The sequence below is a fragment of the Myotis lucifugus genome, unplaced genomic scaffold, assembly GCF_000147115.1.
Source record: "Myotis lucifugus unplaced genomic scaffold, Myoluc2.0 scaffold_119, whole genome shotgun sequence".
NCBI lineage: Eukaryota > Metazoa > Chordata > Mammalia > Chiroptera > Vespertilionidae > Myotis > Myotis lucifugus.
This window is the reverse complement of record NW_005871167.1, coordinates 2328589-2352095: the sequence shown is the minus strand read 5'-3', so window position 1 is coordinate 2352095 and position 23507 is coordinate 2328589. Positions and strand designations below refer to the sequence as shown.

The window sequence follows — 23507 nt, the reverse complement described above, 5'->3', positions numbered from 1 at the left end:
GATACTTGTGGACATGAAATATGACTCCTAACCATCACTTATAATAATATCTTTATAGGACAATCCATTCAGAGTTCCAATCTGAAATATCCAAATCACCTATCCCTATTGCTGCAGAAATGTAATAAAGATCTTGTCAACCGTCTTCCTCCGAGAATTGTCCCAGTTCTAAGCTCCTGGTGGTGGCTCTTATTATAGACTGCCTGGGTCAGGAATACAAGATGGGACAGGATAAAAAGTAGGGAGAATGGAAGATATGGATAAGACCTCCGGAGCAAAGGAAGGATAAGGAGAATGGGTAAGGAGTAGGGTAGAAGATGAAGGATGAGGGCCTGAGGTTGGAGGAGGGAAGAAAAAACTAATTAATTGATGAAGTTTCTGAACAGCTGAAAAGTCAAAATGCGGCTTTTGGAAAGAGGCTGGGTAGGGTTATGTACGGGATGAGGTACTTAGGGCTTCTGAGATGATTAGAATGGAACTCACTGGCACTGGAGTAGAAGAGAACTGAGGCAGGTGGGTTGGGGAGGGAAAACAAGACAGAGTCAGAGTACCAGCACACTCCTGGGTAGGTGAGGATTTCCTTTTCTTCGTTGTCTTCTCTAGTTACTGAACAAGACAACTACAATGCAAAATGGAGAACCGGAAGAGTGAATGGAAAGAGTAAGAAATGACAATGACGGTGGATCTGGTCAGTGGCAAGATCTTACAGTAAGGGAAGAGTAAGAGTCATAGTCCAGGAATATGAAATAGTATTTTGTCATTATTTTTTCAGATAGGTAATAACACAAACATTCAAGAGGTATTAATGGGGGCATCTGTCCTCCAGCTACCTGGTTCTCTCAATTAATACTGAATTTCTTATAATCTTTCCAGAGATCTTTTATGCATATAAGCTTATCGTACATGTGTATACACACAAGTTTATTTGTTTTTAAACCAAATAGAAGTAGGTTGTACACATTTCTCTGAACCTTGCTTTTAAACTATTTTTTTTCATGGATATCATTTTATAGAAGATCTACTGTCTTTATTAATGGCTACATGGTATTCCATTGTATGGCCGCTCTATAACTTATTTTACCAATCCCTTAAATTGCACCATTTTGGAAGTTTCTGATTGTTTGTTAGTATAAACAATGTTTCAATGTCCATAACACTGAGTATACCTAAAAATGAAGTATATTTGTAATCCATTTAAAAATTTTATACGGTAAAGTATTACCAATTGCCCTTCAATGAGGTTTTATCAATTTATAACCCTACAGCAATGTATGTATAAATCTGCTTATTTTCCAGAATGGATAGTTTTCATTCAATAGTCAAATATATATTAAAAGCATAATATATCTACTAGACACCATGCTAACCACTAGAGGATACAGAGATAAAAGACACAAACCTTGTCAAAAAGGAACTCATAATCCTGTTGAAGAAGACAAATAGACAATTACAATATAGTACATTAAGTATATTGCAGAGGTTCTTGTGGAGTGCTACAGGAACACACAGCATAAGTGTCAAACTCAGACCTTAGCAATATTGAGTGCCTGTAAGGAACTGTGTTGGGCCTTAAAGATACAATGATAAGCCCAAACTGACCTAATCCTGGGCCTCAGAGCTTAGAGTTCTGTGGAGAAGATAGACATTAATTGAAGAATTATACAATATAGATCTGCAATGGGTGAGCAAGGTTGTCAAGGAAGGCTTCTGGGAGAAAGACACATTTGGATTGAGTTTTGAAGGATAAATGGATATTAGACAGATGTTGGCAGAGGGGATTTAGGGACTGGAGGAGACCAGGGAAAGAATACAAAGGAGGGCATTCTAGGCAGAGAAAGCTTGTACAAAAGCATGCTTTCCCAAAACTTTTCAGTCCCTATTTATAACAAGGTCAAAGATTCCTATCACATAGGCTGAAGCATAGGATGCCAGAGGTGGATGACTGGCAGGTAAGGGACTAGGTCACAATATGTAAGGCTGACAAATCTGGGACTTAGCCTAGGGCAATAAGACACACAGAAAGTTTGAGGAGAATTAACACAATCAGATCTTTATTTCACAACCATCTTTCTAAAGCAGTATGGTAAATGAATCAGAAGGAATTACAATTTTAAAGGCAGAAAGCCCAGCTAGGAGGCCATAACCAGTTGGTTAACTGAAGGACCCATCTAAGTTCAATATATGTTAAAAGTCAGAGCCTGCCCATTCTAAACTGAATCTCAGAACCTGCCTTTTATAGCACTGTTTCCATGCAAAAGATGTTCTGAGCTCCAATTGCTGATTCCAAGAATATGTCTCACACAGTATAAGTAATCAAAGTCCCCTTCCCCCAAACTTTTCACCTCTAGTGCGTAACAGGCGCTCCCTTGACAGCATCAGTAAGATTCTTGGGGAGACCTCTAGAGTGTGAGTCAGGGAGAAGGTAGGGAAAAGAATAGCACTTTTAGTGTTGTTGAAGGGGTACATGATCTTTTGGGAAATGGTAGAGGGGAGAGGGCTTCCAAAGGGTGGCCAAAAAGACTGGAGACTTTGTAGAAGGAGCACGGGCTCCAGTAGATGGCAGCAGCAGCTCCACCTGCTCTAAGGAGCTGCAAAGGAGTCAGAGGGGAAACAGGTTCCCTTCTCCCTGCCCAACTATTTGTATATCTAGGTGAAGACATTTTTAAACCAAGTGAGTGTCCATAAGGCATATAAAACCTATAAACATCCTTTCTTTTCTACCTGTCTTAAAGAAATACATAAAATAGGAGTTCAGAACACAGCTTAAAATAATCTCCTGAGAACAGAGTAACTTGGACCCAAAAGTTCATTTAATTATCATCTTCCAAGTACCATGACAGTGCATAATTAAACATTCTTCATATATCTTCCCTAGCGAATTAAAATTCATTACTGGTACCAGTGGAAGCTAGAAGTATAGATGAAACAGTGGCAGACTGTCTCCACAAACTCTGGAAGGATGAGCAGGGAATGACAACTCACATGCAAGATAATGGAAGGAAAAGCAGCCAGGACAGAGATCTGGCAAACTGTTAAGAGGAAAGAGAGAAAAGCAGGCAGCTAGAGAACATAATATTTCAAAGAGCTGTCTGATTTTAACTCATCTCTTTATGTTGTTGCTGTTTTAATCTTTAAAGAAGACAAGGCCTAGGTGTATTGGGTTGTCAAGGGAAATTATGCTTTAAGTTTCCAGACTCTCCAAAATGTTGGTGCTAATTTACTAGAGTTAACAGTCTATTTCCTAAGCATATAATAAATACTAGTTTCAGTGCTGGGCATGAAGGAAAGGTTATATGTAATTTGGGCTAGGATAACAGAGGAAACCAGCAGTGACCATGGAAGAAGAGAAGGACTGGAACAAGTAAGCTAGATGAGACTCAGAGTCTGGGATGCCTGGGTACAGAGGAGCCCTGAAGGAAGCTCAGCTGACCATCACCTACTGCCATCATGTCTGCACTGTCATATGAATCTGGATGGAGAACATTGCAACCAAAGAGTGAAATTCCTCCCACTTACATTTTCCAAGTAGCAAGTTCAGAGACTATTTCTGATCCAGAAAATGCTGACTGCTTTAACACAACCAGGATATGAATTTAACACTGTGTAAAGCCAGGAAGCCACAGTTTTAAGAGTTCCTTGTATGAGCCATATTATGACTTGTTAAATATGTCTGTATACAGTTTATTTTTATTTTATTATTTTTTAAAATATATTTTATTGATTTTTTACAGAGAGGAAGGGAGAATGAGAGGGATAGAGAGTTAGAAACATCGATGAGAGAGAAACATAGATTCAGCTGCTTCCTGCACACTCCCTACTGGGGATGTGCCCGCAACCAAGGTACATGCCCTTAACCGGAATCGAACCTGGGACTCTTCAGTCCTTCAGTCCACAGGCCGACGCTCTATCCATTGAGCCAAACCGGTCAGGGCTACAGTTTATTTTTTGATAGTTAAAAAATATCAAAATATAGCAAGAAGCAGTGTAACTCAGATCTAAATGGGTTAGGGCTTTCACTCTTGTCTTCTTTCGACTTCATTATGGAATCTATGGCAAAAAGGGAAGGAGATATTTCTTGAGAGCTGAAGTTGGGTTTTTAGGGAGAATCAAGTGTTCTTATAAGTGACTGGCTTCCTATAGATCCCCCAACGCCACCTATAAAGACCCTTCTGTTCAGGTATAAAGAGTGTGCATATATACACTTCTAATCCTTACCTGTGTCTCCTGACGCAAACTGGTATCTTCACTCTCTTTCTCAATTTCTTCTTTACTTGGAGTCTTAGATATAAACTTGTTTTTGCTTACAGATTCTTCTACCAGTTTTTTTTCTGATTCTTTCATTATTTCCAGGGTCTCTTGAGTAGTGTTACTATTAGACATCTTCTTCAATAGAATACAGTAGGCTCTATGGACTCCTAAAGAAACATCAAATGCATTAAATAGGAGGTGTGTATTCATACTTAACACATCACACAAGACTTGTATTGCACATACAAGTCTTCAGTGGCTTCCCTATAACCCAGAAAAAGGCGCTCTGACAAACACTATCTTTGGATCTGTTTATTTTCCTCTTTTGGTTGTTGTTTTGTTAATCCTCGCCTGAGTATATTTTTCCATTGATTTTTAGAGAGAATAGAAGGGAGAGGGAGAGACAGAGAGAAACATCGATGTGAGACAGACACATCAATTGGTTACTTCCTGCAAGCACCCTGACTAGGGCTGGGGAACCTGCAACCAAGGTACATGCCCTTGACTGGAATCGAACCCAGGACCCTTCAGTCCGCAGGCTGACACTCTATCCAATGAGCCAAACCGGCTAGGGCTGTTTATTTTCCTTTTTAAAAAAGCTTTATTGAGGTAAAACTTTATACAATAAACTGCATATAGTTAAAATGTACAGTTTAATGAGTTACAATGGTTTCACATGCATATATTTGTGAAACCATCACCACAACCAAAATAATAAGCACATTTATCACCCCAAACTTTGCTCCTTCTCTTTGGTAAATCCCTCCTCCCTTCCCTGCCTTTCCCAGCCAACCACTGATCTGCTGGCACTACACATTCGTCTCCATTTTCTAGAATTTTAGTCATAATTATCTGGATTCTTTTACTCAGCACAATTATTTTGAGAGTCACCAGAATTTGGTTCTAAAGTAATGTAGTATGAATCCTCTTGGCACCTATTTCCCTCCCTTGTTCCCTACAGCAATCTGCACACATTTTTAGCTTGAGCACTTCAAAGAGTTAACTCACTAGACTCTCCAGAAAGAAAAATCTATAATAATAAAAGCATAATATGCTAATTAGACTGGATGACCTTCCGGACAAAGCTGGGGCTGCGAGGGAAGCCCAGGTCCTGGGTGCCTGCCGGTGGCCAGAGGGAAGCTGGTGCCAACAGCCAGGGGAAGGAAGGCCTACTCTTTTTTAAAAAATTTAATTTAATTTAATTTTATTGTTTAAAGTATTACAAACAGTAGTATATATGTCTCCTTTTTTTCCCCATTGACCTACCCCCGGCCTCCCCTACTCCCCGGCACATGCCCTCCCCCGCCTCCCCCCTCAGTGTCTTGTGTCCATTGGAGGAAGGCCTACTCTTGTATGAATTTCGTGCATAGGGCCTCTAGTATATTATAAAGCTCTATTCACTAACAGAGAGGACCAATCTCCTTTCCTAAGGGAGAAATTCCACAGCTATCACAAACCACAACATTGTTACCAACTTCAAGCCTCTCCCCCATCAAAAAGCAGCAAAATAAAAAAATGGTTATAGAATCTTAATTTTTTTCCTTTACCTTAAGCAAGCTGAAAAAGCAAGAAGAGTACTCTAGTTATATGTCCTTCAGAAAGACTGGGTCTCTCCCTGGAGGAAGAGAGAATCTTTTCTTTGCTATTCACTATTTTTATTCAGTCATTCTCCTGCATTCCATGGATACAAAGTATCTGTAGTGCAGGGGTTGCCAGCTCTTTATCACTTACTATTGCTACCTGGGAAGTCCTATAATGAAGTCAACACAGTTTTCCAAGTATACATTTAAAAATATATTTTATTGATTTTTTTACAGAGAGGAAGGAAAAGGGATAGAGAGTTAGAAACATCGATGAGAGAGAAACATCGATCAGCTGTCTCCTACACACTCCCTACTGGAGATGTGCCCGCAACCAACGTACATGCCCTTGACTGGAACCGAACCTGGGACCCTTGAATCCTCAGGCCAACGCTCTATCCCCTGAGCCAAACCGGCTAGGGCCCAAGTATACATTTAGAAACAGAAGTTAATGCTCTACACAGATTCATGTCCTCAACCACTGAAGTCAAACACGCTTAGCTCTAACAATGGTTTGCAGAGGTTTCTCCTTACATGGTTAATGACTGTATTTTAATCCTTTAAAAATAGACTGAAAACTCTCCCAAATGCCATGTCTATTCCATGTAGCCCTAGAAATGAGCTAAACAAACAATCAGCAATGCTTTAAAAAAACCTTAGACATTTTTTCACATTAGACATTTTTTCCTTTTTCAAATCAGTTTAACGGTTAAGACCCAAAGACTAAGACTCTTAAGAAGCACAGGTAAGTTCATCCTGGCATAAGATAGTCTGCAAGATCATTGCTTTGTTTACCTTGTGGCAGCTCTTGAGCAGCTGTCTAGAAACTTAGTTTGCATAGTGCTAGATAAATTCCCTTTAAAAGGCCAGAAAGTCATTCATACAATCATAGTCATACATCTGAATTTAAAGAGGAGAAGTGTGGGAAGAAACTGACTACAAAAGAAAATGGCCGATGTTCTATTTTTTAATTAATTGATTCAGTACCTAGAGACTTCTATAAAAAGAGTTATAACCTAGAGAGCTTTATGGATCATTGGTTGTACATAAGAACTGCATATACACATATATTTATCCATCTCCCCTCTCCATGAGTAAATCAAGCCTCCATTCTCTTCAGTTTGAAATACAGTAAAACTTGGTGCATGCCCTCTCCGTATCCCTTAGCTGGAAAACATCAATAATGATCAGAATCAGAAAAGTTCTTAGATATCACCTCATGCAATCTCCCCTCATGCCCCCAAAGAAGAGCTCCTGGAAAACTCCTGGGACAGATAATTTCACTAATTCTTAAACAGTTTTAACTGTTATATACTGTAGTTGCACCCTATCACAGGCTACAAACTGCTTCAATCTTTATTCTAAATCTGCCTTAGGATCACACAAAATTAAGTTTACTTCTTTTTCACATGATAGACCAACGTTTTTCTTTTTTAGGCTTAAATAGCCTCACACAGATTTCTCTGTCAGAAAGAGAAGTTGAGGGGTGGGGAGGTGGTGGAATTGGATGAAAGTGGTCAAAAGGTACAAACTTCCACTTATAAGATAAAGAAATACTAGGTATTTAATGTACAGCATAATGACTATAGTTAACATTGTGTATGGTATATTTGAAAAGACTTAAGAGTCTAAGTAGATCTTTAAAAAGTTTTCACTATAAGGAGAAAAACATTTTTTGGTAACTATATGAGGAGATGGATGTTAACTAAATGTATTGTGGTAATCATTTCACAATATATATGTCAAGTCATTATGTGGTACACCTTAAACTTACACAGAGCTGTATGTCAATGAAATCGCAATAAAACTGGAGAGGGGGGTATAATATGGAAAAATATAAAGCAGCTGGTTGTTTCTTTTTCCAGGATGGGCCTCAATTATCAAATAGGTATATTTCTTCAAATCAGTGACAACTTTGCCGCTCCTGTTCACATGTGGGTCAGAAAAGGCTCAACTATCTGACTAACTTCACGATGTCCCAGCACTGTTGCTCAGCCAAAGCACTAAGGAAAAAAACCCAATCAAACAAAAAATGATTTTTCTTAACAGTCATATTGGAATAGGGTCACATATTCCAACTCAAATTTTAAGGAGCCACATGGTTTCCAGGTTTCTTTCATTCACTGAGAAACAGAAAAACTTGCACTTTAGATACTTTAAGACATCCATAAAACAGACAGTGATTAATGAGTCTATTTTTAATAATTTTGAGAGTCCTCTCAACTGAGATCACTGGCCTCTTGAAGAGCTGTGTAAAACAAAGTAATTCGTACTCTGAGGAAAAATAAAGCAGCAGAGGAAAAGGTACAGTAGCACATTATACTGGCTGACTACTTAAATCTCCCCTTTCTTCTACACTCAATCTATCCCAGACTTTCTTCTGGTGTCTGCCTTCCTCTAAGGACACATGATCAGGGAAGATGATCATATTCCTGAGACCTAGGAGGAAGATTTTAATTAGCTGGACCAATTGTGGTAATTCCTTTTCCTTTTTCCTGTTTTGGGAAGGGACAAATGACTCATCAACAGTAAGACATGAGAGGATTTTGCTGGGTGGGTGCCTTCAAAGAACAGCTTCCTACTGTATTATTTAAAAAAAAAAAAGATCACTATAAAAAAAAAGGTAGTTATCTTCTGCTGAAGGTTGTCTTATACGCAGATGATGCCTGGACTGTGGCAACATCCTACCAACACATGGAAGATGGTAGAGCAGAGAGAATAAGTCTGGATCCTTGATGCTGTGGTGCAGAACAGACATTGAATTAGTCAATCTGGACCCCGCCTACCCCCCCAGCTCTGTACTTCTTGATGTGTGAGGTCACAAATCCTCTTATCATTTAAGCTATTTTGAGTTGAGTTTACTGTTCCTTCTAGCTAAAAGCACCTGAGATAGTCAGAAAGGGTATGTTAAGCCCTGGCTGGTGTGGCTTGATTGATTGGAATGTCCTCCTGTACACTGAAAAGGTTTTGGGTCCAAATCCCACTCAGGGCACATATCTAAGTTGTGGGTTTGATCCCCAGATGGGGTGCATATGAGAGGTAACCAACTGATATTTTTCTGTCGTATCAATGTTTCTCTCTCTAAAAAAATCAATAAACATCTCCAGGTGAGGATTAAAAAAAGAGGGGGGAGGGAGTATCTGGACCAGACAGAGAAACCTAGCTCCGCACATAGAAATGATTGACAGGGACAGAGATAATAATAATCAGCTAAAAATTTTGGAATGTTTACATTGTGCCAGGCACTATTCTAAAGTGCTTTATGTATCTCATTTAATCTTACAACAATCCTATGAGATAAATATTATCATCACTATTTTACAGATAAATAAACTGAGTCACAGAGAAGTTAAATAATTTGCTAAACGGCATACGGAAGAAGTAGGACTCAAAGTCAGGAAATACAGCTCTAGTGCTTGCTTTCTTAACCTTTATGCAATACTGCTTCTAACTAAGGCCAGGCAAGAAAATGAAAAGTCTATCAAAGATACAAAGGAGCCCTATCTGGTTTGGCTCAGTGGATAGAGCATCGGCCTGCGGACTGAAGGGTTTGGGTTTGATTTCGGTTAAGGGCACATGCCTGGGTTGCGGGCTTGATCCCCAGTAGAGGGCGTGCAGGAGGCAGCCGGTCAATGATTCTCTCTCATCATTGATGTTTCTATCTCTCTCTCCCTCTCATTTCCTCTCTAAAATCAATAAAAATATATATTTTAAAAAGATACAAAGGAATCATGGAATCTCATAATTGCAAGGGGACTGAGCTCCCTCCTCCTGCATCCATAGTCCTCCACAGTTAGGTTCCTGAATCATCAGTAACTCTGAAAAATGGTTGCGCTGACCCTGCTTGTATATACCTCTAGTGAAGGGAAAGTCTTTACCTCTAGATCAGGGGTGGGCAAACATTTTGACTCGAGGGCCACAATGGGTTCTTAAACTGGACTGGAGGGCCGGAACAAAAGCATGGATGGAGTGTTTGTGTGAACTAATATAAATTCAAAGTAAACATCATTACATAAAAGGGTACGGTCTTTTTTTTTTAAGTTTTATTCATTTCAAACAGGCCGGATCTGGCCCGCAGGCCGTAGTTTGCCCACGGCTGCTCTAGATACAAACCTGTGTGTGTGTGTGTGTGTGTGTGTGTGTGTGTGTGTGTGTGTGTGTATGTATTATAAAGGCAAAACTCACCTTCCTAATCTCACTTCCATGTCAGCCTCTTACAGAGGCAACTTTATCTTCATTTTCTAAACATTCCCAGCTTCTTAAATCAGGTCTTCATATCACATGGTCTTGAGTCTCCCCACCATTTTACTTGTAGGGTACAAGAGGCTGTCCTCAAGTTAACAAAGGCAAATAATGAGGGGTCAGAATGTTACTATTCTAGAGCCAAGATTCATCAGAAGATACACTGAGCTCAAAACAGAATTTCTTGAGCTCTTTCATCCTCCAAAATAACCTTTAACTACAGTCACATCCAGTCCTATAATCCTATGCAGAAGGCTCTCCTTACTTTTAGGGCATAAGGATTCCTGGAAACAAATTTTTCTGGGCCAAACAAAAGCAAAAGATGCAGCTCAGGGACAAGACAATTAATTTACCTAAAAATAAAAAAGCCTTAAAAATAAAAAGTGAGACTAAAGCCAGTAGAAAAGGTTTAAAAGGCAGAGAAATAATTTTCACTCTTCATGCTTTAGTATAGAGAGGAAACTGAGGCTTGGAAGGTTTTTTGGTGGGAGAAGAAAGGAACTATTTCATATGCAACTTGACCAGAACAAAGCAAAGACATTAAATTCCCAGGAGAGCCTAGATTTGTGCTTCCCCACAACCTATTTGTGCACATTGTACATTTCATCCAGGCAAACAGCACAATTTTAAGGCAGAATGTCTCCTGAGGACACTGAGTGGGCTCAAAGCTACACAGAGAGGGCTGTCAGAAGTGGGGGGCAAGGAGAGGGAGTGAGGAAATAAGATGATACAGGGGATGATGACTGGGAGCCAAGATTTAGCAATTTTCAGAGAGAATACTGCATATTCCCCATAAATTTTTTGACTGCCACGGTAAGTACCTGCCAGAGCACAGTGATATTATATATCCTTCCATCAACTCTATGAACAACTTCCTAGGCATTGGGCCAAAAAGAATACATTATATAGGGACACTCAGAAACAGAAGGGCAGTTTCATTTTCTTTCTTTCAATCCATGGCCAAATAGAGAGAATGCAAGCACAAAGACAGTATCTAGAGGCTAAAAATGCTGACATACCCTATGGCAAAATACCTGTAAACTTTCCAGTCCTTTACTAATTTGTATATCAAGACTAAATTACTCCTGCCCAGCGGTGTGGCTCAATGGTTGCACTTCAACTCATGAACCAGGAGGTCACGGTAGATTTCAGTCAGGGCACATGCTCAGGTTATGGGGGTGTGCAGGAGGTAGCCAACAGGTGATTCTCTCTCATCACTGATGTTGTCATCTCTCTCCCTCTCCCTTTCTTTCTCTGAAATCAATTAAAAAGAATATTTTTAAAAAGAGTAAATTACTCCAAATTGATACCCATATTTTATTTTTATTTTTTTAAAAAATATATTTTATTGATTTTTTACAGAGAGGAAGGGAGAGGGATAGAGAGTTAGAAACATCAATGAGAGAGAAACATCGATCAGCTGCCTCCTGCACACTCCCTACTGGGGATGTGCCAGCAACCAAAGTACATGCCCTTGACCGGAATCGAACCTGGGACCCTTGAGTCCGCAGGCTGACGCTCTATCCACTGAGCCAAACCGGTTAGGGCGATACCCATATTTTAAAAATTGTTTAAAATCTAGGGGCTCAAGAGAATGAATACATCAATTGTGGCATATTCAATATAGAATACTACTCAGCAATAAAAAAGAATTAACTTTTGTGTTTGCCTTCCTCTGAGGACCCAGGATCAGAGAAGGTGACCCAATCCCTGAGCCCAGGAGATGGATCTTAATTAGCTAGACAAATGATGGTAATTCTATTTCCTTTTTGTGACAGGCTTGGGAAGGAACAAATGATCAAATCATCATCAGTGAGACATGAGGGGACTTTGCTGGGTATATACTGACATACACAAAAACATGACTGATCTCAAAACTATTATGTTAAATAAAAGAAAGAGGATCTCTCTCCAAAAAATACATACAACATAAGCCCATTTATATGAAATTCAAGAACAGGCAAAACTAGCTTATAATGATTTATACCAGAAAGTGGTTGATTGGGGTTTGGGGAATAAAATATTGATTGGAAAGAGACATAGGAATCCTTCAGGATTGCTGGAAATATCTATCTTGTTTGGCGTAGTGGTTACATGGGGGTATACTACAATTGTCAAAACTTAACCGAATGCTTAAGATTGTTATTTAAAAAAAAAACACACACACACACACACACTCCATAGGGGGAAATGCCCTTAGGGCATTTTTCCCAGTGGGGGGGAAAAACATCCATAAGGTTAAAATACCAGGTTAAAAATGAAACTGTAGGTGCTTATGCATGGCAAGCTTATTCTTATACTCTTTGATATTAGAGTTAGGAGTTTAAAAAAAAGCACTAATGTTTTTGAGCAAGATTATAAACCTGGTTCTTTATGCACTTCAACTCATATCCCCCATGTGTAGTTATATAACTTTCCCAAGGTCACACCACTACTAAGACAACAGAATTCTGGTACTGATTCTAAAGTTTACATTCTTTCTATGACATTGGTTAATACGATTATATAGGTTTCAAATGTACACTTCTGATACCTGATCTGTATACTGCATTGTGTGCCCATTACCCAAAGTCAAATTATCTTCGTCACCATATATTTGACCTGATTACCCTTTACTACCCCCCAACTCCCTTCCCTCTGGTACCACCGTACTGTTGTCTATGTCTATGAGTTTTTGTTTGTTTGTTTTTCTTGTTTACTGGTATTCATTTGTTCTTTCAGTTTTATATCCCACATATGAATGAAATCATATGGTTCTTAACTTTTTCTGTCTGCCTTATTTTGCTTAGCATGATATGCTCAAGATCCATCCATTTTGTCCCAAATGGCAGTATTTTTTCTTTTCTTATGGCTGAGTAGTATTCCATTGTACATATGTACATCTTTATCCAATCATCTATCAAAGGACACTTTGGTTGTTTCCATGTTCTGGCCACCGTGAATAATGCTACATGAACACAAGGGTGCATATATCTTTGCAAATAAATGTTTTCAAATATTTCAGGTAGATAACCCAGAAGAGGGGTTGCTGGGTCATATGGTAACTCTATTCTTAATTTTTCCTCCATATTGTCTTCCATAGTGGCTGTACCAGTTTACATCCCCACCAGGAGTAAATAAAGGTTCCTTTTTCTCTATAACCTCTCCAACACTTGTTATTACTTGTCTTGTTGATAACAGCCATTCTAACAGGTATGAGGTGGTATTTCATTGATTATTGTTTCTAACATTATTTAATCCTCACAAAACTCTTCATTTGGGCTTTTTCTTTCCTTTTTTTTTTTTTTCAGATAAAGAACCCAAAGCTCTGGATGAATTAAACAACTTTTCCAATACAAGAAGGGCAAGGGCAGTATTCCACCTGCTGTGTCTGATCCCAAAGCCAAAGTTTTAGGTGTCCCAAAATGGACATTCAGGAGCACTCTGTGGTGTGAAATGTGGGATGGAAGGCCTTTCTTTAGCAAGTGAGTGTCAATAGGGGACATATTTGGAGGTTTAAAAATTAGGTTTGTAAACTCTTCCATCTTTCCACTCAATCTTTATGACTAAATTTTTTACAGTTTATATAGAGTATCTTATTTGATCTTCTCAAGGTATAAAATATTATCTCCATTTTATAAATGAAATACTAACATTCAGAAATATTAGGTGAATTGTTCAAGGCCATACAGTATATATAAAAAGCCAAAATTCAAACTCAGGTCTTCTTGATTCCAAATTCCATGTTCTTTCCACCACAATGCTCGAAGTATAAAAAACAAAACAGTGTAACTGCATGCCTGAAGAGAGAACTGGCTTACTAGCTCTTGGGAGAAGGACAGGAAAGAAGGCCCTATTGAGCTATAAATGAGATATATGGGATCTTCTCTTCAAAGACAGAAAGCATAATATGGAGGAATAAAGTTTAAAGTACTTATGGAACATGTAAAGCTATAATTAAGTAATATTCACCAAGTAGGAGTCAACTATCATAGGTTTTACTAGTACCAAGCCAATAAAATAATAACAATTGTTCCACTTTTCTAAATCAGGGAAGCATGAGAAAAATCATTCTGTTCAAAAGAATTCACTCGTGTGGTAAGGAAGGCCATAGGAGTTGGCTGATGCAGAGAAATTCCTTAGAAAAGTAAAGAGAGAAACAAGATTAAAATGATCTAGACATGGCTCGGTCGGTATGGTTCAGTTGGCTGGAGCGTCATCCCATGTACCAAAGGGTCTCGGGTTCTATTATTGGTTAGGACACATATCCAGGTTGTGGGTTTTATCTCTGGTCTGAGCGCATACTGGAGGCAACCCAATGATGTTTCCCTCTTGCATCAATGTTTCTCTCTCTCTCTCAAAAAAATGTTGTAGACATGTACCCTCTTTCTTTGCTCAATATCTGTCATGGCTATATCTGTTCTGAAATGAGAACTACTGGTGATTAGCTCAATCAATTGAAGTGTTAGTTTCTATTGGCTTCTCTACATTCTTGGCCCAAAATGCCTATTTTACTTCCTTGAGTGAAACAGAACAAATCAAATTTCCTCTTTTTTAAACAAAGAGCAGCAGTGAGGCTTTTCCCTCTGCTGCTTCCATTTCCTTTATCATAGTAATGCCACTATGTAGAAAACATCACAGACTTTTTAGAGAGAGTGGAAGTGAGGGAGAAGAGAGAAAAACATTGATGTGAGAGAGACACATCGATTGGTTGGAGCCTGGGATCCAACCTGCAACCCAGAGACATGCCCTTGACCAGGAATTGAACCTGTGACCCTTTGGTGTATAAGCCACCACTCTAATTGCTAAGCCATGCCAGCCAGGGCAACATCACAGAATTTTAGGAATGGAAAGCACCTTAAAAGTTCACACTGTCTTTTCCCATGCCCTGGCAAAATTGCTTCCAACTCAACCCAGACAAGACATTCTGGAAAGAAAAAAAAAAATCACAATTTACTTACTGTTAATGGCATTTCAGGATGCCTTCTATTGCTAACTTAAATGCCATGCAGCTAAGTCTATATTGCCCTACTGTGATGACATTAGAGGTCAATGCCACCTGAGACTGACCTGAGAGGTCAATGCCATTGAGGAGGGATATAGGGGGCAACCTGGGGGAGGGGGGCTAGCAATCTGAATCTGTGCCAGTGATCGGTGTCCTAGTGCACATTCACGTCAGCCTATAATTAAGTCACTGCCCTTCCTTAGGCCTGGGTGCTCCCAGTTTGCAGGGGCCCCAGGCCGGGAATTTGGCAGCTTGGCTGGAAGGGGGGGTTGCTGGCACCACCCAGGCCAGGCATTTAGATACAATCTAACTTCCCCATTCTAACTGACTCAGGAGAGGCTGTGAAAGCCTGCCACAAAAGCTGAGTAGTTAGGAAACAAATATATTTAGGAATATATAGGGGATGATCTCATTGTATTAGCTGTTTAGGCTTTGGATCTTCGAATCCCCTGGGCCAGCAGCGCTGCTTTAAATAAAGGGTCTTTCCTGAATCTCTGGGTACTCGTGTATTTTCTGGTTGCCTGGTAAATTCTGCAACACCATCACCTGTCAGGTGAAGAGATCACCTAAGCCAACAATTTAGTATTAAAAGAATCTTTCAAAACCTAAAATTGAATGTGAGACTGGCCAGAGAAATGAGATAGGAATAATCTAATTTCACATGAAGAAATTGGAAATCTTTAGGATCATTATTCCAGTCTGTGCTACTTGTTATGGCAGCCATAAGAAACTAATACAAGTAGTACTATGAAGTATCTTTAAAGGAAGTGGACAGACTTTCTTTACTTATCCTTAATTCATGCTGGCTTGATTGTAGAAGTTAAGGCTGGTGCTTCAGCAGCCTTTTGGGACTGTGAGATGATACTGGATTGAAAACTACAGACAGGCAACAGATGAAGAAACCTGGGTCCTTGACTAGACCAGCCTCTGACTGGACTAACTACCTCTGAATTTTCTGAATGTGAGAGAAAAATAAACTTCTTCCTGTTTAAGATACTATTTAGGTTTTGCTGTACATACATATTAAAAGCATACACATATATTCTAATAATAATGAAAAAAGTAATAATAATCATTCTTCAATTACTATAAGCAAGGAATCCTGCAGCATCACCCTGGAGTTTATATGTACTTATGAGGAAAGAGGTAAAATAAGGGAAATTAGCATTTTTATGGAGGATATAAGATCATTACCCTGGGGCTCTAATGCTACCTCTGCTGCAAGGAAAAGGCTGAGCATCATTACTGGGTGAGTTAGGGGCAGCAATCATCAAAATAAAGAACATTCAATCTCCAGAGTATAAGAAGTAGCAAGCATGCCCTAGCTGGTTTGGCTCAGCGGACAGAGCGTCAGCCTGCAGACTGAAGGGTCCCAGGTTCAATTCGGGTCAAGGGCAAATGCCCAGGTTGTGGGCTCGATCCCCAGTGTGGGGCGTGCAAGAGGCAGCCGATCAATGATTCTCTCTCATCATTGATGTTTCTATCTCACTTTCCTCCCGTTCTTTCTGAAATCAATAAAAATGTATTTAAAAAAAATTACTCTATTGTATGTGCAGAGCTACATTTTATAAGTAGATATTATCATGTAAACTGAGTATCTAAATGATTAGGTAGCAAATCCTATTGACTCTAATTTCAAAACATATCCAAAATTTAATGACTTCCTACACTTTCACTGCTACCACCCTGGTCCAAGCTGCCAACTTTCTTGGCTGAATGATTGAAATAGCCTATCTGGTATCCTGCTTCCACTCTTGATACCCCACAGTATTTCCTAAACATGGCAGCCAGAGTAATTGTGTAAAAACATTTTCAGACCATATTATGCCTTCCCTCAACACGCTCCAATGGCTCAGAGCAAAATCCCAAGTCCTTAAAATGACCTACAAGACCTTACAATGACCACTAGTTTTCCCTCAGACCCCATCTCTTACTACCTCCTACCTCCCCTCCGCCCCAACACACACTTATGCAGTTCATCACACAGGCTCCTCCCTGTATCCTAAACCCACTTTAGGGTGATTGCTTTTTACTGTTCCTTCCTTATGCTTGAAATGATTTCTCAGATAACAACATGGCTTGCTTACTCAGTTTCCTCAGGTCTGTATTCAAATGCCATCTCAATGAGCCTTTCTCTGGTCACAATAAGTAAAATTACAAAACCTCAAATACTTCCTATCCTACTTCCTTAGGCCTCCCCACAAACAGTTAATCAGATGATAAACAGACTATTTGCTTCTCTTTTCTTAATAGATGAATCTGAAGTTTGTTTTTCTGTGAGACAGAAGGCGATGGCATAATGAAAAGTTGACTCATAAAGACTCCAATAGCTCAAAAGAGGGGAACAAACTTATGGACCTCTTGAGTCTCTTTCAATCCTTTAAATCTGTAAATAGCCAAGCCTGGGAGCATTGAAGGGGAAGAGAACAAGACCCACCATAATTTCTCAAGTATCCCTAATCTATACTAATAGTCTATACTAATAAAAGGGTAATATCTTAATTAGACCGGACATCTTCTGGACAACCTTCTGGACGTCCTTCTGACAAAGCCATGGTGGCGGGGCCAAGGCAGAGGGGGTTAGGGGCGATCAGGCCAGCAGGGGAGAGCAGTTAGGGGGGTCAGGCCGGCAGGGGAAAGCAGTTAGGGGGATCAGGCCAGCAGGCAGGTGAGCGGTTAGGAGCCAGCGGTCCCGGATTGTGAGAGGGATGTCCAAATTGGAAAGGGTGCAGGCCGGGATGAAGGACCCCCACCCCCCCATACACGAATTTCGTGCAATGGGCCTCTAGCGTAAAACATAAGAAGAGAAACATAATACTCTTGACTTCTTTAGTTTACAAGATCTAGAGGGGAATTTTTTTTTTTGTATGAGTGAACCATTCCCAGTCTCTAAAGCAATAAGATACATGCTATGATCATAGGCACAGACCTATGTCAAAAAGAAGAACAAGCTAGGGAAGTGACGATGGAAAACATGGAAGCTACTCCCAGCTAATCCAACTCCAGACCCTGGTATGTAAATGTAACATCAACAGGATCTACCATACTGGAGTGGAAGAGGAAGAAGGAAAAACAAGTGAAGAAAAAGCTGCCAACTCCTGACTCAGCTTTAGAGCTACCAAAATAAGCAAGGAGGCTTAAGATATAAAGATAAATCTCCTCTGGTCTAGAAGGCCAGAATCTGACTTAGACTTGGCATAAGTCCAACTGACTGCAGCAGCAGCAGCTTGATTCACAAATAGGTGATAGACATTTCCTATCATATCTTCTCCCAAATAAATCATATTAAGAAGATAATGGATCATTACAGTGTTTATAGTAAATGGCAAATTCTGAAAGAAAAGAGAAGAACACCATATACCATTCTTGAAACTTTATTTCACTGCTCTATATACAGTTATGGTATTAATGTCATATATCACTGAGTAAATAATTCTGCAAGATTAAATGATGATGTGTTTATGTTCTATTGTTCTATCTGCTCATTGGCCACCAGGTCAGCCAATCTGATCCAGGACTCCATGGCAACAGGCTTTATCACTAAGAGCTATATGCTGAGATTCTCCTTACTTTTTTTTTTTTTTTAATAAAGCATTTTCCACAGAGACTGTTGCAAATACTGTCAAAGAATAGTCTCTACAGACAAATAAGAAATACTGCCATTCTGATATACTAAAAATGAATAGTGGGGAAAAAGTCAATAGCAATGACAATGAATCTATACAAATAACAAGGGATCTTTGAAACTCTGGAGATATTGCCTTTTTAAATTTCAGTAGAGAAATTCAGAAATCCTTGAACTGTGAAAAACCAACACCAGCAGAAACTGAGGGATTAAAATAAGGGGAGTGCTGCTTAGCTAAAATCACAGTATTGAAGCTTCCCATGCTATAATACACAGAGAGCTAAAAGTTTTAATTTAAGACTGCTAAACTTTGTAAGTTTTCCTAACTTTTTAAAAAATATATTTTATTGATTTTTTACAGAGAGGAAGGGAGAGGGATAGAGAGTTAGAAACATCTATGAGAGAGAAACATCGATCAGCTGCCTCCTGCACACCTCCTACTGGAGACGTGCCCGCAACCAAGGCACATGCCCTTGACTGGAATCAAACCTGGGACCTTTCAGTCCGCAGGCCGATGCTCTATCCACTGAGCCAAACCAGTCAGGGCCCTTTTCTTTCTTTTTTTAAAAAAATATATTTTATTGATTTTTTACAGAGAGGGAGAGGGATAGAGAGTTAGAAACATTGATGAGAGAGAAACATCAATCAGCTGCCTCCTGCACACCTCCTACTGGGAATGTGCCCGCAACCAAGGTACATGCCCTTGACCGGAATCGAACCTGGGACCTCTCAGTCCGCAGGCCGACGCTCTATCCACTGAGCCAAACCGGTCAGGGCATTTTTTCTTTATTAAAAATATTTTTTTATTGATTTCAGAGAGGAAAGGAGAGGGAGAGAGAGAAACATCAATGATGAGAGAGAATCATTGGTCAGCTGCCTCCTGCAAGGCCCCTACTGGGGATTGAGCCCACAACCCGGGCATGTGCCCTTGACGAGAATTCAATCTAGGACCCTTCAGTCCACGGACCAATGCTCTCTCCACTAAGCCAAACCAGTTAGGGCTCCCTAAATTTGTTTTAAATATTAAAATTAGCATTAAAACAGATATCAGGCTCTTATGCTCCATATTCTCAAATCACAATCAGCTCATACAGTCCTGGGAATTCTATGTCTATCCTCTTCTCTATCCTCTCCTCCCAACCCCGCCCCACTATACTTAGAGAAACCATGTCCAAATGAGGAAATAATACATTTGCTTTTCACATACCATATGCCCCCATTCGTTCTCCCTCAGCTACAGACCTCCTTGAAGAAAAGAGGAAACAGATAATTACAAACTAGATGAGGAGACTACACAAAAAAAACTGACCATTCTCCCCAATGGTGCTCATTAACATTATAAAATCCACCTGACTTATAAAGTATTCCCCTTTCCTAGCATGATTTTCACAATAATTGATGTAATATATCTGGATGCAACAAGCAACTTTGATCCCTACCTTCTAGTCTATGGTGGTAAGTGAATGCTGAGAAGCAGAATCTGATGTAAGGATTAAAAGTAGCTTGGAAACTATATATTTTCATCTGGTTTATACTGTTGTGTTTTGTTTTTTTATCATTTTTAGGTATACAGTTCAGTGACACTAAGTACATTCACATTATTGTGCATTATAGAAAATGGTCTCAGATAGGAAGGACTATAGTGGCCCCAGCTGGATAGCTCAGTTGGTTGGAGAATTGTCTGGATACACCAAGGTTGTGGGTTCAATCCCCAGTCAGGGCACATACATGCAACCAATGAGTACATAAATAAGTGGAACAACAAATCAATGTTTCTCTCTCTCTCTCTCTCTCTCTCTCAATTCAATAAATAAAAATTTAAAGAGACTATAGTAATTTTTTCTATGACTATGTACTACATCATGTGCTTATTATACAAGACACATTAAGAATTATAGTGAACTAGAGGCCCAGTGCATGAAATTCACTGCAGGTGTCCCTCAGCCCAGCCTGCACCCTCTCCAATCTGGGACCCCTCGGGGGCTGTCCAACTGCCGGTTTAGGCCCGATCCCCAGGGCATCCCTCTCACAATCCAGAACTTCTGGCTCCCAACCGCTTGCCTGCCTGGCTTCCTGATTGCCCCTAACCACTTCTGCCTGCCAGCTGATCACACCCTAACCCAGGGGTGGGCAAACTTTTTGACTCGAGGGCCACAATGGGTTCTTACACTGGACCGGAGGGCCGGAACAAAAGCATGGATGGAGTGTTTGTGTGAACTAATATAAATTTAAAGTAAACATCATTACATAAAAGGGTACAGTCTTTTTTTTTTTTTTTAGTTTTATTCATTTCAAACGGGCCGGATCCGGCCCACGGGGCCGTAGTTTGCCCACGGCTGCCCTAACCACTCCCCTGCTAGCCTGACTGACTCCTAACTGTTCCCCTGCCAGCCTGGTTGCCCCCAACTGCCCTCCCTTGCCAGCCCAGTCACCCCTAACTGCCCTCCCATGTCAGCCATCTTGTGGCAGCCATCTTGTGATGACCTGGGGGCGGCATCTTATGCAAGGGCATGATGGTCAATTTGCATATTAGCTCTTTATTATATAGGATATGAATAAAGAGTCAATGTTAAGAATATCTGACACTACTGCCCAGTAAAAACAGCTCTCACATGTATATTTTCAGTATGTTTTTCACATGCTGAATATAGTTTCTTACATGCACATCTCAGTTTCCAAACACATCCAAAATAGATGGAAGTCTATATCTTTTGTCAGCACTCGGTTCCAGAGGACCCAATCTATAAGGGCAGACAAACATGAGAAGCAACAGACAAAGTACCAGAAATACCTAGAACAGTGAAAAAAACTTTTTCCATTACAGTGTTTCAAATTTTCCAAGAATTCTTAAGGAGACAACCCAAAAAGGAGGGTAAAAACAACTTGTAATGGGAGCCATAAATTATATCAAAGCTAAAAAACAAAGTCACTGCAAAGGAAATCACTACTAGGCCTCTCTCTACATCAGTTTCCTCTATACCTTCATAAAAGAAAAACAAAACATTTCACTCTAGTTCTTTTTCTTTTTTAAAAAGATCCTGTTGCCAGTATTGTATGCATAGAAGGACAGCATATTTACTGATCTCAAGACAAGAAGCTGAATGAATAGGATATTTTCTCAGTGATATAACCTCCCAATATAGAAAGCGTCAGGCTCTGGTCACAGGAGGCTATCTTCCTCAAATAACTAACAACAGCAGCAGCTATCACTTATTGAGCATTTACTGTGTTCTAAATACCATGCTCAGGGATTTATATAAATCATCATATATATTTTCACCATAACACATTCTGAAAATTTATTTTCAGATACTAACAGTAAGGATTTAAATTTTTTTAACTCTTTTTTTTTATGGTTAGAAAAGTACTATAGGCTTCTTTATACTTATAGAAAACATACACACATATAAGAAAAATCATCCATAATCTGTAACTCAGAAATAACTGCTATTAATATTAGCAATGCTTTGAAATATATTTTTCTAAACTTTGTTTCCTTATTAGTATGAAATTTGTTTGTATCCATATTGGATATGCTTCCACATCCAATAATTTTAATGTCCTTTATATTATATAGACTACTAGAGGCCCGGTACACAACATTTATGCACTGGGGGGTGGGAGGGGCCCTCAGCCTCACCTGCGCCCTCTCGCAGTCTGGGACCCCTCGGGGGATGTCTGCCTAAGCCGGCAGGCAGACATCCCCCAAGGGGTCCTTAGCGTTGCCTTGGAGGCAGGAGAGGCTCCCGCCACTGCTGCTGCACTTGCCAGCCGTGAGCCTGGTTTCTGGCTGAGCGGCGCTCCCCCTGTGGGTGCGCACTGACCACCATGGGCAGCTCCTGCATTGAGCTTTCTGGTGGTCAGTGCACATCATAGTGACTGGTCATTCCACCATTCGGTCAATTTGCATATTAGGATTTTATTATATAGGATTTTTATACAAGGCTTTTTACTACTACTAAAATTGTGACCATTTCCCCATTATTACTTTTTTTAAAAATATATTTTATTGATTTTTTACAGAGAGGAAGGGAGAGGAATGGAGAGTTAGAAACATCGATGAGAAACATCGATCAGCTGCCTCCTGCACACCCCCCACTGGGGATGTGCCTGCAACAAAGGTACATGCCCTTGACCGGAATCGAACCCGGGACCCTTCAGTCCGCAGGCCAACGCTCTATCCACTGAGCCAAACTGGTGCTGGCACCCATTATTACTTTTTAACAAGTTCATTTTAGCCCTGGCCATGTGGCTCAGTGGCTCAAGCATCAGCCCACACACCAAAGGGTCTTGGGTTCAATTCCTGGTCAAGGGCATATACCTGGGTTGCAGGCTTGATCCTCGCCTGAAGGAGACAAACAAAAAATAATTTAACTATTTCCCTATTATTGAATATTTGAAAATGTTAATATTTATAATAAAATAATACTGTGATGAGTTTCTTTGTATCTAGATCTTCATTTACATTTCTCATCAACTCCCTAGGATAAATACATTCAGGAGTTAATACATTTTGGAAATAAAAAAATTCCCCCTTAATTCACTTCAGTTAACAGAAGCAAGGGCAGTCACACTAGATATCTAATTATAGTGTTTCTTACCTATTCCCCCAGCAACATACTGGAGTGGCCAGATTATTATGATCACCTGACGTTTGTAGGCAAATTAGCTATAATTTCACGCTAAAGTTGCTAGAGGGCTAGACCATTATAAATAGGGAAGCAGGTTGTTTACCACGACAGAAGTGACTTTTTTTCTGAAGATTTGGGTAAACAACACGATTTAACAGCCTTTGAACGTGGGATATATTTGAACGTGAGTGGCCAGA

At 39.8% G+C, this 23507-nt stretch overlaps 1 protein-coding gene across 19 annotated transcripts in view; it reads right to left on the bottom strand.

Moving 5' to 3' along the window:
* The window catches only part of R3HDM2 (R3H domain containing 2), a 129538-nt gene that overhangs the window by 42133 nt on the left and 63898 nt on the right, over positions 1 to 23507 (bottom strand). For 5 of the 19 annotated variants that reach the window (XM_014459909.1, XM_014459910.1, XM_014459915.1 and 2 more), the window contains exons 1-3: positions 19887 to 19905; positions 4216 to 4415; positions 1400 to 1423 (exon numbers count right to left, since the gene is read on the bottom strand). In XM_014459909.1, coding sequence (XP_014315395.1) covers positions 1400 to 1423; positions 4216 to 4415; positions 19887 to 19899 — 237 coding nt within the window. In that variant the 5' untranslated portion in view covers positions 19900 to 19905. Of the gene's footprint in view, positions 1 to 1399; positions 1424 to 4215; positions 4416 to 19886; positions 19906 to 23507 lie in introns of those variants that run through there. The other 14 variants (XM_014459916.2, XM_014459918.2, XM_023757956.1 and 11 more) reach the window with 4 other exon arrangements.